This window comes from Camelus bactrianus, chromosome 4 (genome assembly GCF_048773025.1).
Source record: "Camelus bactrianus isolate YW-2024 breed Bactrian camel chromosome 4, ASM4877302v1, whole genome shotgun sequence".
Taxonomy (NCBI): Eukaryota; Metazoa; Chordata; class Mammalia; order Artiodactyla; family Camelidae; genus Camelus; species Camelus bactrianus.
In genome coordinates this window covers 87,898,200-87,913,858 of record NC_133542.1, presented here as the reverse complement: position 1 = coordinate 87,913,858, position 15,659 = coordinate 87,898,200, and the positions used below count along the sequence as shown (strand labels likewise).

General features: G+C 42.3%; 1 protein-coding gene across 2 annotated transcripts; it reads right to left on the bottom strand.

Annotated features, from left to right (window-relative positions):
• Positions 1–273: 273 nt before the first annotated feature.
• ISCA1 (iron-sulfur cluster assembly 1) lies at positions 274–11,574 on the bottom strand. 2 transcript variants are annotated; one of them, XM_074363091.1, is made up of 5 exons: positions 11,372–11,510; positions 9,220–9,302; positions 4,708–4,761; positions 2,006–2,111; positions 274–569 (listed from the first exon to the last, which is right to left on the bottom strand). In XM_074363091.1, the coding sequence occupies exons 2-5, from the start codon at positions 9,256–9,258 to the stop codon at positions 421–423; spliced, it is 348 nt and encodes a 115-aa protein (XP_074219192.1). In that variant the 5' UTR covers positions 9,259–9,302; positions 11,372–11,510; the 3' UTR covers positions 274–420. The 2 variants fall into 2 exon arrangements, with proteins under 2 accessions (XP_074219192.1, XP_074219193.1); XM_074363092.1 differs by lacking the exon at positions 9,220–9,302 and having other exon boundaries at positions 11,372–11,574.
• Between the last annotated feature and the right edge of the window lie 4,085 nt (positions 11,575–15,659).

Below are 15,659 nucleotides of genomic sequence, written 5' to 3'. Positions count from 1 at the left end.
AATGCCATCAATCTTGTTAGGAGAGGTACATTCAAGCTCTTCAACAGACCTACCAATGCACACCTGTTAAGAACACGCTTCTCGAAGTCCTCCCAGGAAGGCAACTTTCATGAAACTGGTTCTAACAGAAAGGATGCAAGAGAATTAATCGCAAAGTGGAACATTTTTTTCTTTACAGAGCAGAAAAATGATGCAAAGAGAGGCATGGCTTCTCATTTTCTGTCCCCTAAAAAGAACACAAATATCAATTCTTCTGGAATCTAACACACTGGCTCCATTTTCAAAATGCATCACTTTATTTTTCTCTTAAGACAGCCACACGTTACAAACCTTAAGCATGTGACAGTCACATGATTTCTTCAACAAGCCCTAGAGTTCCACGGCTCTCCTGGGGCCTATGGCCCAAACAGTCCTGAGGAGTCAAATATTAAAGCTTTCTCCACAGCCACATGTTCCTTTGATGTTTGGGTTATTGAACACAAACTCACTGGATAATTTGTCTTCAACATAGTCCATTTCCGTTCCTAAAAGTGTCAGCTGTGCTTTCTTCTCGATGAACACTCTGACTCCTTGGGGAGAAGAAAACACATGTCACACAAAGCCTGCCAACCTATGGAACCTGCTGAGTCAAAGCACACTACTAACAAAAGGTGAACAGGAAGCTTTTGAATCTGTCTCAGTGTTTCCTTTAAAGGATGCAGCGCTCAGTTTCCTGTCTGTTCCCTTTCCCACACAATAATCCATGTCAAAAACAATTATAATAGGCTAGACTGTTGAACACAAGTAAATTCCAAGACAATTCTACATAAAACTAGAATTTGTCTTTTCTGTATACTTCACCTATTTTTCCTATTTGTGACATGAAGAAAATGTATATTCTCGGTGAGAGTTTTGTAAAGATTGAGTCAACAAAATTAATGAAAATCCTGAAATGACATCTGTCCACACAACACGCTGTCAAGCCTAGAGAAACACAAAGGACGATGATACAGTCGGCTAGTTTAACCGGGCTAAATCATACGCCAGTATAAGTAGTTCTGTTTTTCTGCTTATGGGCTGGGAAACTGGTAGTAACCCAACTCCCTTGTTAACATACAGGTAGAGGTCGGTATCTTCATAAATGTAATTGGTTTAAGAAAGCTTTCTTCCTCATAAGAAATTGAGTCATTACTTAAATATAAACTATATTTATTAAACCTCCTCTTCTTTAAGCTCAACAATTTAAGGTTTTAGATATTTTTATACATTGATTTTAAAAACAATACATTAACAAATGTCTTTATTGGTCAGTAACTTCAGTGCAACAAAATAAACCCAAACCAGAAAGCCACGAAGGCTGGCTAATAGCACACACAAAGCCAGCGCTGCAGGACCCATGCATACAGAGGCTCCCCCGAGGTTGTGGCAGTGTTTATTTTGTTTTAAATAGGTTTTATCAGATTATTGGGTAGGGGCAGGGAGCAGGTGGCAAAATATAATTAAAGCACTGAAATTTTTAATAAAAATTAGAAATACAGACTCTTCAAAAGCAGGAGATGACATTACTTATTTGACACAGATGCTTCACACCAAAGTGGTTAGTTCATTCTGAAGTTTTATCATTTTAAGACTTATCTGCACACAATGATCACCTTTTATAACCAAAACAAATAAACAAGTTTATTCACTACTCTTAGTTACTAAGAGCAAAGCCTCTGGAGAACTTAATTGGGTTCAAATATTCACTAGGCTACTTGCTGGCTGTGTGACCTTAGGCAAACTATTTAACCCCTCAGTGCCTTAGTTTCTTCACCTGCAAAATGGGGACAACTTGGTACTATTCTCATTGGGTTGCTGCGTGTAAATCAGTTAATAGATGTAAATCTGTCAATGGAACCACGCCTCCCTCACAGCGAGCACCACGTGCACCATCCCCACTGTATCCTCATCATTACTCTCCATGCTGCACAAGGCTAAATATTTTATGTAAAACAGAGCGTCCAGGAAGAGTCTGTTTAAAACTCACCATCTTGAACAACTTCTTCATCAGAGTCTCCTTTTGTCTTCGTATATTCTAGAGTATAGGAAAGGCCATTACAACCCCTGGTTCGGACACCAACTTTCACACCTACCTGAAAAGGCATGGGACATACAAACTTAGTTCTTAAGTAGTACACATCAAACAATTACATCAATAAAAGCCCTGGCCATCTGTTATTATTCGCTTCTTCAAAAGCTAAAAGGTAAATAGTAGATTTATGGCTATAAAACATCCCCTTAGGAAGTATAAGCAGACTGGGAAACAAGAATTAAAAAAATTTAACTATCAGAACATCATTATAACACTAACAGGGATCCAAAAAGAATAAAAACCAATTATATACACAGAAAACAATGCAGAGGGGAACCCCCCCCCCCGAAATTAGTCTCTCCTACCCTAAAAAACCAGTTTGTATGTTTTTTCTATACAATCTAAACATAGTACTTATTACAGCAGAAATAAGTTTTCTGCTTTGTTTTTTCCACTTAAGACATCATTTTCCCATGTAATTAGCCTTTGTAATCATCATTTGCAAGTAATGCCTACATAATATTGCACTATACCTAGTGCACATTTATTACCTGACCCTTACTATTAGCCATTTAGGCTGAGAATAACATTTTTAATAACATTTTAATAACATTTAATTTTAAAAAAAATTTTTATTTTTTATTGAAGTGGAGTTGATTTACAATGTTAGTTTCAGGTGAACAGCAAAGCAATTGGGTTATACATACACATACATATATATTTTTTCAGATTCTTTTCTATTATATGTTACTACAATAAACTCCATATAGTTCCCTGTGCTAACCGCCTTTCTTTTTTAAAAGGAAAAACGTTTTTGCTCCACCTCATCATGTGAGATGCTCCCAGGGAGTTTCCCTACAGTTAGGCTCACCACTGTTCATAGGCCGGCACCTGGCACTGCCACTGCCACTGCATGGCACGGAGCCTCGATTCGATAAACATTCTCAAGTACCGGGAAGCAAAAGACTGTAGTCAACACAGATGTGAGAAGTTTAAAAAGTGACCAGCAGCGCTTTTAAAATACCGATGTCTACCATACTGTAATTTCCTACCAACGCCTACTGAATTTCTTGGATTCTATCTACTTTTTCAGTAAATACACAGTATTATCATAGCAAATATCACTGCACCAACCAGATCCTGGTTCTCTGAAAAGCAGTAGTGTGTGCTTGCTTCAGGAAAGCAATCATAAAGTGGGAAGACACTTGGTGAAGAGTGTGAGTTATAATGTTAAGCTGTCTGAGGGTTCTGATGAGCTGGAGCATTCAGAGAGCATTCTCTTCTGAATAAAACTGTGGTTTTATTCACCTTCAGAGGGACAACTTAGAGAACGTGTGAGGGAATTTAACATTTTCAGCATCGTAAATAATAAACTGCCTGGGTGACATTCTGGAGCACACAAGTATTTGTTTAACTTAGTATTTATCTTTGCAAACAGAAGACTCAAGCAAACAGGAAGTCCAAGCAGAGATGGATATAGACACTTAAAAATGTGAGAATACAGCTCTGGGGTACATGGAGTTTGGAAAAGGGATTGCTTATGTCACAAATGACACCCGACGAAGTGGTCCCTCAGCCCTTTTCATGTCAACATAAACAAACACCCTCAAATCTACACAGCTAAACTGTTTCATCTGGTCAATCTATAGTCATTAGTCTATCCAGACTGAGTCAGAACACTGACATACTTGAAATTTAATCATTCTCATGAGGAAGATGCTAGAACTGTTGTAAGTTATACAACAGAACCTGGAGACTACTCTGTAGACTAGTTACTAAATATTAATAGTCTTGGAAGTCATTTACAGTATATTCCTTAGGCAATTAATGATGCACTAAGATTAAGGTGATGGCCACACCCTTACACAACAATTCTTAGAACACAGGCTACGTAGACGCTCTAAGCTATGCTTACAGGTCTGGAACAACGGGCCTGGCACACCACAGACACTAAATCTTTGCTGAACTATGCGTGCGGCAGCACTGAACGAGAACCACCCAAAAGACCTTCAACATGAGGGACTGGCTACCTAAACTTGCTCAATGGAATATACTAGTATATGCAGCCGTGACAAAGAATGAAGATCTTTCTGTAAGGATACAGAAAGCTCTTTAGCTATGTTATTAGGGGCAAAGCAAAGTGCAACCACAGCACGTAGGGTGTGCTCTCACCTAAGCAAGGAGAGAGACATGCAAATGCAACAAGCGTAGTCTAGGCCAATGGTTCCCCCAGGGAACTGCTTTTAGTTGTCACAACCCAGGAGTGGGGGGCTGTGCCACTGAGAGAGGCCAGAGGGGCTGCTCCAAGTCCTGCCATCCACTCTCAGCAAAGAACTTTCACAGCCCCAAACCTCATCAGTGCTGAGGCTGAGAATCCCTGCTGTAGGTAAATCAACCACAGAGGACCCCTAGAAGGACATGAAGAGGCTGCCTCTTGGGAGGGAGAACAAAGACGAAGAGTCTGGGGTGAGAGGCTGACTTCCTTTTCGTGATACCCTGTTGCATTATTTGCATTTAAAAATCATGAGCAGATTTTCCTTTTAAAATAAAAACTCTGAATTAATAAAGACACACTGTTTATTACAACATAAATTCATTGCAAAAACACAACTTTGTTTTTTCTTCCCTAAATATTTTGTCTGATTGGTTTTACTTACGTGTTCAGGCTTATCTTTAAGAAGTTGTTTTATCTTGTTTACTGCTGAAGGTGTCTGAAAAAAGAAAATGTTATTAAATTTTTAGTTACAAACTACATTCTTCAAAGCTTTGTATTTCCTAGTCTCTAAGACTATCTAAGTCTATCTTCAGCAAATTCATGTGAATTTATGCTCCACTCTTACCAGGGTTCCTTGTGGACTTTTACACAAACATGAATTCGACTCAATAAAAAGCATTCTCTTTATTTTAAAAAATATCTACTAGCAACATCCTTTTCATCCTGCCATCTGCCCCCCTCAACCCCAAGTCAAGGTCAGCTCCTTGTCGCAATCTCTATGGTACTATCCACTTACATCACAGATGTAATGTTTCTGGTCAGCATCTATTTTGTGTTCCTACTGTAATGCCCTTCACACAGAAGGGGATCGACAGTCAATAAACGAATCAAGTACCATACTGGCAAAGCCTGTTGATCATAATTATTACCTCTACTGCTCTTTTTGCTCAACCCAAATCATTCAAATCCATTAAAATGCATGCCTAGAGGAAAAAGTGTGTGCCTCTCCCGCCAGTCCCACCAAATGTTCACAGATTCTTGTTTTTTTTTGTATTGAAGTCTAGTCACTTTGCAATGCTGTGTCAATTTCTGGTGTACAGCATAATGCTTCAGTCAACATGAACATACATATATTCGTTTTCATATTCTTGTCCACCGTGAGCTACTACAAGATACTGAATGTAGTTTCCTGTGCTGTACAGTATAAACTTGTTTATCTTCACAGATTCTTAAATCAGCTTTAAATCAAATTCAGAATCTAGATGAACAGAACTAAGCTACAAACAAGAGAGTTTTTCAGGAGAAATGATGTATAACTGAGTCCGGCTGTCCTCAAAATAAGAAAAACTTTGCACTGTACTGCATGTGTACGGTACAGATCAGTATTACCAACCGCACTTTCCTGAGGAGGAGGCTGCTGGGGGCAAAGCCTGTCTCGGGGCATTCCTGGCCAACTTTCTAGCTGTGTCCTAGCCTGTTACTTGGCTTAAACAGGGATAACAGTCCCTCTTACTCACGATACTTGTGAAGATTAAATAAACGAATTCATGAAGAACATTTAGAACCGTGTCAGAAACAAAGAGCTCAATGTGAGCCAGCTACTATTACAAGGGTGAGCGTATCATCACAAAGAGATCATATCCTTCCTACTTTTTGTTTTATTAGCTCCTCTAGCTGGCAATGCTGTGCTGGCATTTTCCGGGTTTGTGAAATCTCAAACAGTGGGCATTATGATCCATGACTAGGCAGTAATTGTAGCCAGAACTCAAGCCTGTGCTGAGGGAGCAGACCGGATGGATGGTCCAAGTATGCTCTTCTGCCCTGCCTGGTGGGGACTTGGTCAGATAAGGATGCTAAAGCAGTCTGGTCCCAATTCAGAAAGGTCATGAAACCAATTCAGAAGGTTGAGACTAGCATTTTTTTTTAAAACAAAACAGAAGATAAAACAATGCATTGCACTTGATAAAATTAAACATTTAGTGGAATTTTGACTTCAGTTATTAATTTATGGTGTGTGTACATATGTATTTCTTACGATGTCACTGGGGAAAAAAAGTTAAGTAAAACACTAGCGGTGGATGGTCTACAAAGGCCTTTTCCCATGGTTCCATCAGAACAGCTACCATGTGGCCAATGACAGGGAACAGTATGCAGCGGGAGGGAGGAGGAAGTGCTGAAGGGAATTGTGGCTTTTTTTTTTTTTAAATCATAGCACGTCAACCTCAAATAGTTACAGAAATATTAATGAAAAATAATTTTTAAAGTGTGCATTTATCCTTCTAAATGACTGCCAGTAAAAATTAGCTTTCCTAATTTTCATGGTCATGTTTCCCACGTGAGTACTGAAGAAATTAATCTAACTACTGTCAACTGGGGCAAAGATTTCAGGAAGTTAAAAAAAAAAAAAAGGCACAGCCATGGGAAAATATCTGTTGGAAATCCAACTGGACACGGAGCCTTGGTTTACTGCAGGAGATTGGGTCGGAGGTGCGCCCTCGCATGACCTAAACAAAGTGCTCAGGGTGCAGGCACTACGCTGTCAACCAGACCCCCGTGTTTCTATCTCCAAGTGGCTGCCTAAACTACTGAATTTGGTTTTACAAAATAATTTATTGTCTTCTTTTCTCAACTCAGTAGAAAACACATGAACAGTAAGTGACAGCAATTCACGGACAGTGGTCCACTTATCACTAAGTGGTTGACGTTCACATCTCACACGGAAAAGGCCTTGAGGGAAAAGCAACCTGTGTGTCTGGGAACTGTCATTATAGGACCCAAAATGTGTCTTAATTTTCCAGTGTCAGGCAAAAACCTATGATGGATAACTCTGCCAAGTACTCGTTTAAGGGGAAAGATATGGTTTTTAGAATTTTCTAAGCGATAGATTTGATTTTCAGAACAGGTCAGAACGACTAAACAGGGAATATGCAGGACTTAAAAAAAAAAGATTCTAGCTATAACAAGGACTTTCTGTATCTCAGTGCCAGGCAGAAGCTGAGGATCCTACCTTCCTCTAAGTCTATTTGCATTTTCTGGCAACTCTGCACTTAAGTAAAATCATTCTGGGATACAGCATAAAAACTCAACAGACAGCATGTAGCAAGCCTGGCAGTCATTTCAATGTACTCCCCAAACAATGAAGAAACCCACACCTGTCCAAGAAGTTTATGCATCATTAATGAGTCTAATTCACTTGAGATTTGGCCAGTGAATTAAAATTTAAGAGAGTCTTAAAACTCAGTGAAATATAGTGATGGTTTTTACTCTCTCATATGCATATCACAGAACAAGACATTCTTTCAAGTGAAAGAGTTATCTCTGAGGGAGACATTCTGGCCTTAAAAAAAGATTTTTAGTATGTTTTGTTGTTGAAATTATGAGAAAAGGCACTGTAGATGAAGGCATTTTTTAACTACTTCAAAGTAACATCCTTTTACTTTATTCAACATCATAGGGTTTCTATTTCTTGTAGCAGAGGCTTTTCATCCTCAATACTGTATTTCCTTAAGTCATTCCCAGGCAATTTTCATTTTTTGCTATTTAAGGAAACAAGATTAAAACCCAAAGTTAACTCCATGATTCTGTATACTAAACATACGCCAACAACTACAACCCATTTTAATTTCATTATAAATCTGGCATTTTAAGTTTAAAAGATGGTAGATAAAGAGCAGCCAATGATCAAATCACAGTATACACTGTTTACTTAATTCTCTTAACAGCTAAGGCCAGCATCATGGTGCTGTTTCTCGTCTCTCTGTGTGTGTGTGTGCGTGCACGTGCATGTCATCACAGTATATACACAATTCTGTAGTTTACATTTTAAAAGTTTAACATGCTTCTCATTTGATACATAGTAACATACATATACTTACTATTTATCGAGCACCTTCTAGGTGCTTAATGGTTTTTATGTATCACCCTTTTATTCTTACAATTCTATGATTTAGGTGTTAAATACTAAATATTAAATTCGTACAGAGCTAGTAAGTCAAAGAATGAAGAGTTATGACTCTCAAACCTTTTAAAAAAAAATCATTGTTTACAACCATTAAATATCTCACTACCAGGACTTACTCTAATTTACTAAACCAACCTCTTATTGTTAGGCACTGAGGATACTGCCAATCGTTTCCTGGGTAATGCCCCTTCAACTGCCTCCATAAACAAATCTTAAAGCTTGGTCTTTGTTCCAGAGGACTTCCAGTGCTAGTCCTTCAGTGAACGAACAGCTCCTTGAGCCCCAATGTGTTCAACATCATATTGTTTCCCAGCCCTTCTCAACCAGGTGTTGCTAGAAAGTTAAGCCCTAAGGCACCCACTGCACATTACGAACTAATTTCTCTCCTGTGCATCAAGATGATGCTGGCTGGGTACCATCAATCTCTCACAGCTTTGGTTGAGCTTCAGGCAAAAAGGCTTCACCCCTAAACCTCAGTTAGGGCTGCAATGATTCTGATTCGTATGACGATGGAAATAAAGACCTTGTCAGAAGCGTGGTGTTCAAGGTTTCAGTTCTTCAGTCATGTCTTACTCTGGCTCTGACATGTTCAATTTCATTTGTCAACTCCTGAGTCTGCAGAGAAGGAGAAGGGAGGATGCCATCCCCCTTGGATGTTCTCTGCAGGTGTCCAAGGCTACTCACTCGGACGTGGTGGGTTGAAGTCTTAGAGCATTCTATCAGGGGCCCAGCTCTGGTTACATAAAAGCGCCTGTGACTGGTCTAAGTCCTTCTCTCCAGCAAACCACCAATCCTCTCCTGGACTAAGATCAGTTACTGCAAATAATGTCGGGCCGACAACATGGAATCATGCTTTTATTTCATCATTTCCTTTTCCTTGCCTCTCACTGACCTCTGCTAGACTGCAGGGGTAAGGCACTTCTCAAATATTCCAACATGTCAAATTCCTGGTATCAAAATTTATATATCTAGGTAATATTTATCTCTTCTTACCTGTTTTATTGAAATATCTCTAGTCTCATTTGCTTGCATCTGTCTTCACTCATTAGCCCCTTGATGACTTCACTGCTTTTGCACTTAAATGAACATGGTGGGGTTAAATATTTGCAGAAACACTTGAAAACTAAGCACGAACAGCAATATACACATTCCAGTGTGTTAAAACTAAGGAACACATGCCAGGATTAAACTGACCGCAAGCCTGCTACCACAGACCGTTGGTGGAAAGCAACACGGATGTGCTTTTTCTTTGGCATCAGCTTCTAAGCTCACAGGGGAAGGGACTCCTCAAGTCAGCTAGACAATTTATTAGGTAGGATAATGGACACCTGCATGTTAATCAGAACAGATGTTCACAGAGCCCCTGTGAACTGAGAACCGATATGATGAAGCAGTGCTGGCAGCAGAACCGGCCTAGTGAGCTGTATAACATGCAACGAAGCATAAAGGAGCAAGTGTGGATTGAGAGCCCAAGTCTGGGAATGTGGGCTGGGTTATTATTCATAGTAATTTTTTGAGGTGGCAAAAGCCTGGCCCATGACTGTGTTCCCAGAAATTGGGAAATAAACTCATTTACTTCTTGTTCTGAAACATAGTAAGTCTTAAATGTCTGCTGATTTGAGCAGGAATGGAGAGAAAAAGGTATGACTCAGAAATGTTTAAGAAACAGGAAACATGCTAATTGGTGGCTAAAGAAAAGGGAAAAAAAGTGTCTCCATACTCTGACTCTTCCTGGCTCTACAATTACCAGGGGTAGAATTCTTTTGATTTCTGAGTAATTTTTACTGCGATTGAAAGGAGACATAAAGTATGAGTAGTGCTCTGTAGTTCTTATGATTTCAAGGCCTTGGAGAATTCTAAGATTTGATGGTTTATCTTTCAGGCATGAAAACAGGGTTGATGGTATAGATAAAAGAAATAGAGAATGCAGTATCATATATAAACAGGTTAACCTCCTTATGGACCTAAAACAGTGACCCATTATAAAAAATAAATCCTCCCGCCTGATCTCAACCTTCTCATTGGCCACATTTAATTTTCTGGCTATGGCATTAGATTGAATGGAATCCATGGTTCAATTTCGCGTATTTCACCAGTCTCTAGGAACTGCGTGCTCGCACAAAAGCTCTTCCTTAACCAAGAGTGGGGTGTGTGTGTGTGTGTGTGAAGAATACTGAACTGATCATAAGCATTCCTATTAAGTTAATCTTTCAAAACTGTAAATAGGACTGCTTAATGGAGACGAGGGTTTTTTTTTTTTTTGAGGGGAGCGAAATGTTTTGGAACTAGACAGAAGTGATGGTTGCACATACTGTGAACGTACTGAATGGTACTGAATCGAATGCTTCAAAAAGGTTAATTTTGTGAGAATTTCCTCTCAGCTTAAAAACCTGCACAGTACGCTGGGGATCCAACTCGCGCAGTAAATTCTGAAAGTAACTGCAGCATGTACTCTGGTGCCCTTTGAGTGTGTTTGACCTTTCACCCAGAAAACTGTAAACTCACTCAGGGTGGAAATTTATCCTTCTTTGTCCTTTGTAAGAGCCGACCACGGCCTAGGACTGCTGGAGGCACAGAGTGCGTTTCAAAAAGCCTCTACCACCCCAGACACCAGGAAGCCACCCTTTGTGCACCGCAGCCTTGATCTCAGCAAGGGGGAAGGCTTTGTTGTCTCTGCCGCGGCTCCCGCACTCACACTGTGGCCCTTCCGCGAGGCTCGCTCTCCCCGAGCGCCTCAGGGCAGCTACCCCCAGTAACTGGAACACCAACCTCTAAACAACCCGCGACCCCAAGCACTGATGCCGCGACAAGACCCTCCGCGGTCCCAGACTCCGGGAACGCCGCCGCGGACGCCGGGGGCCCGCACGCACCCGTCCTCTTCCCCCGCACACGGGGCGCGCGGCCTGCCGGGAAACGTAGTTCCCGGGCGCCCGGGTCCTGTGGGGCAGCCCCGCCCGCGCTTGTTTATCTCCTCAGCAGGGGCGAGTTGGCGGTGGGGTGGGGCGGGGGGAACGATGCGGCGTCTGTGGAGCCGGTCTCGGGCCTCACCGCCTGGCCGTGCCGCGCCACGCCACTGTGCCCCCCCCCTCACGGGGGCGGAGGTGAACCAATGTCAAGAGCCTGGCCGCGCGCCCCAGCCACTCACCAGGGTGAGAGCGGCCCGGGTGGGCTGTAGCTTCCTCTTGCTCACAGCTCGGACAGTGGCCCGGACTAACGAAGCCGACATCCTCGCCGTCCCGGTGTCCTGGTGGCTCGGACCGGAGCTCGGCCACCTCAACCTCTCTCCATGGACACGGCGGGCGCATTGACGCCACAAGCTCCGGCGCACGGAGTCCCAGGCTCCGCCCTGCGCGGGCCCGCCCCCGCCGCCGCTATTGGGCGGGCAGCGTGAGTGACGGGTGGAGGGCGGGGCGTGGCGCCTCGGCCGTGGTCACGTGACGCGGGGCGCAGGGGTAGCGGGCAAGGTCGTCAGCCTGCCAAAGGTCTCTGCGCGTGGTCGCGAGCCAAGCTGGGGCACGCGGAGTGAGCTCCGACTTATGGACCCTGGAGTTGCGTCGTTCCGTGACCTGCTCCCTGGGCAAGGTGCGGCGCTGCAGCTTAAGAACGCAGAGGAATCCACCGGCCCGGGAGTAGGCGCTCTCAAGGGCAGAATATTTTTCAGGCCCGGACAGCTACATATAAATATTTCCGTCTTTCTTTTTTGGTTTAGCTAGGCAGTTCTTAAGGGTGTAGAATTATCGCAGATTCTCGATAAACAACCTCCTCCTTCTCTCTTCTGCCAAGCTGCTTGGGATGTTGAAGAATGGTACTAACGCAATGTTCGCTTTAGGTGCTGAATTTGGAACGCAACTTTACTGTAAGACATGACTGGGCAGCTCAGGGACTTCCGCCTTTTAATTCCGCAAATATTCCTGAGCCCCAGGAACTGTGTGGCGCTCTTTACCCGGGCATAGGCCGGAAGCCAGGTAAACGGAAGGTCCGGGGAAGAGTAAGATGCTGGTGGGACAGAAGTGCAGCAGGGTAGCAGATGCGATGAAAACATCAGGATAGGCGGCTTTTCTCGTAGACGTGCTAGAGGTAACGGGAAAAAAGGAGGGATTCTGTGGAGTGGTGCTGGAGAGGTGGATTCTTGCTCAGTGTTTCCATGTGGAAAGAACTAATCAGTTAAGTTTTTAAATTTTTAATTTAGTTTTAGACGCCGGGCGGGGCCGGGTAGGGCGAGGCCGGGTTGGGCAAGGCCATGCGCGGTGTGAAGCTTTTATGGAAGCCCATTTTATCCTTCATCTCCTAGAGCCTATAGGATTGGACAGTTCAAAATTCGTTAAGTAATTGTCTTTCTGCTATTGAAATGCAATCGCAATTGGCAGTAAGAGGATGGTTATATTTTCCCTCAAGGCCCGCTGTGCACAGAAGAAACTGGGATTAGGCACTGGTAGTGAGGTACTGTCACCTGGCTTCATCTTTGAGTAGCTGGGTGATCTGGGACAGGGCATTTTCCTTCTCATGCCCGCCCTCCTACAGATACGAAATATTAAATGAAAAGTACTTGGAAGAGTGCATGACACATGGCAGCACTTCATAAACAGTGCTAATTGTTAGTGGAGATTTCAAGATGCCGTTAACTGTGAAAATACTCTGTATACATTTGTCCAAACCTATAGAATGTGTCACACCAAAAAGGAACCCTAACGTAAGCAATGGACCCTGGGTGATAATGATGTGCTTGTATACGGTCATCTGCTGTAACACGTCCCACTCCAGTGCGGGATGTGGATAGCGGTGGAGGTTGGTGCACCACAGCGGACATATGGGAACTCTACTTTCTGTTCAGTTTTGCTGTGAACCTAAAATTACTCTGAAAAGTAAAGTTTATTAATAAAAATGTAAACAAGACGCCATGTATCATTTTTATCAATTACTGAAATGACCTTATACAGTTGTGTAGCACTTTACAGGTTTCAGAAGAACCCATGAACACAGGACCTCATTGGAGCCTTACAACCTTGAGCCTAGTAGGGCGGGAGGGTTGGCATGGCTGTTTTATTAATGATGCTTCAACTCAAGCTCTTTGGTAGAGAGCACGTGACACTATTTAAAAAATTTAGTCCTCAATTTCCTGATTCAGGATCTTGTGTATGTTTAACAGCTTTCTTTTCTCTATTTTATACATGCAATTCAGTCTTTCACTTGTTAGCTGTTTTGCATGTAAGCGCAAAATCACATAATCTACTTGTCAGTGCATCAGGCATACCTAATATTATTTGCTAACTGATGCAGATCCCTGAAGTAAATTGGCATGTTAGAAGAGTCTTGATGACAATGTAAAAATACGTGTGTTCCTTTATCTCAGAGCAGCAGCTGTCCCGTGGTGTCAAAACGAGGCGGGCGTGGGCACTGTTGAAGGAGTCTGCAAGCTGTAATCACGTCTAGATTTCCAGATAGGTTAAAAGCCTACAACTGGGAAACCTTCACCACTGCACTTCAGCGTTTCAGGGTTCTAGACATTTAAAAAAAGGGTTTTCCTAGTAAGGCCGCCTTGATCCTTACTGTGGAAGGGCAGGTATGATTTCCACCTTACAGGCAAGGAAAATGAACTGCCAAGAGGTTAGAGGGATTTGCTACCCTCTCAGCTGAAGAACAGCAGTCAATGCCAGACTTAGAATTAATTAAGTCTAGAATTCCACTCAGTGAAAAGTGTGCAAAATTCTTTACTACTACTGTCCAAACAAGCTTGCTTTCAAAGAAAAATGTACCGAGCACATCTTTGCAGCTTTATGGAGGTCTGTTAAATTGCTTTTCAATAATTTTTTGTAACACTGTGAACCCTAGTGACCTATCTACCCAGGGCTTTTTCCCATTAGGGAGAGATTTTTTTTTTTTTTTTAACAGAACCAATGATGAAACACATTTCAAAATGAAAAATAAACTGAAGTTATCTCAACATTTAAGTAACATCTCTAAGTGTGCACATTCCTGCTACTGTACACACTGAGCAGGAGATTAAAAAGTGTAGATTGGGAGTATAAAAAATGGATTTCATGTTTCTGTTTGTTCCTGAGAGAAACAGGAAGGGAGAACTCTGGTAGTGGGGCATTTCTGGAGCTTGTTAAGACAGGCCAGCTGCATGTGAAAGATAGCCACGCCCTGGAAACTGGGCTCAGCAGGGAGCAGATGTACCTGTCCCCTATCTGGGGTGCTGGGAAGGGGCGGTGACCAGCACCCAAGTAAAGGGATCGAGGAACCAAGGGCAGTCCATGTTTCAGGTCTGCTGGCAAACACGGGTCACTGTCCCACTGATCCAGTGTGAGGAAGTGAAAATCAAACAAAAAGCTATCAAATACATTGGGCAGAATCTACTGTAGGAATCAGAATAAAATGTAGGAGACTTTTGACATTCTTAAAAGGACATAAGAAAACACGGTTTCTATGAAAAGGAAGAAAATAAGAGCAAACTAAAAGAATGAGAGGGAAAGGAAGGTGGTGGGTGAGGTTAAGTTCAAGAAAATTAAGAGTGCAATGACAAGATTCATGTTAGAAACAGCAAAACAGCAGAATGACACTAAAAAAAGCCAACCAGTCATGGGAAGACTACACTTGACAAGTTTTCCTAACAGGAAGGAAAGAGATAATAGAGGAATTTGAGAAAAGACAAAAGTATTTTTGAGAAACAGAATTATGACTGTATTTTCTCAAATTAAAAAAAAAATTGGGTGGTGAGAGATTCACTTTTGTTTCAGATGAAAGTCACTGGTATAAAAGTTACAGGGAGAAATACACACAGAAGCATCCAAGCAGAAAAATAAAACCTAGAAGGGAACAAAAAGTCAGGCTGGCCTCAGTCTTCTGCTATGCCAGAAGTCAACAGAATGACATCAACAGGTTTTTTTAAGAAAGTGTGACAAGAATTTGTATGTCTCATCAAGGTGACTTTCATGCATGAGGGCAAGAGAGGAAATCAGAAGAGGTGCAGCTGAGGAAAGTCACGTAGAGCAGTTTCAGCACCAGGTGCCTAATGCACTTGTTCGTTCACAAGTTTGTGTTCATTCAGAACTGAGTAAGGAATGATTGCTCATTCTTTTTACTAAAACTTCTTGATTCTAAGTTAATTTTGATACGATTCTTTAGCTGGAAAATGTCTTCAAGTAATTTGTTTAAAAGGGCACACAAGGCGTGTTACTGTCTGAGCTCCCTCGTGTCCGGGAATGCGTGCCCAGCAAGCACCCCCTGCAGCCTTCTATCTGCGTTCACCCCTGTGCCTCTTATCTGTACGTTCCCAGTGCTCAGCACACACCGGGTGTCAATGAACACCAGGTCTCCTCAGCACAAGTCAAGGGAGCACGGGATAAAGAGGAGCAGATCTGTACTACCCTTCATCCTTGCCCTCCTTTCCTCATGAAACTTAGGACCCTCACTGGAAAGTAATGTGGATAAAA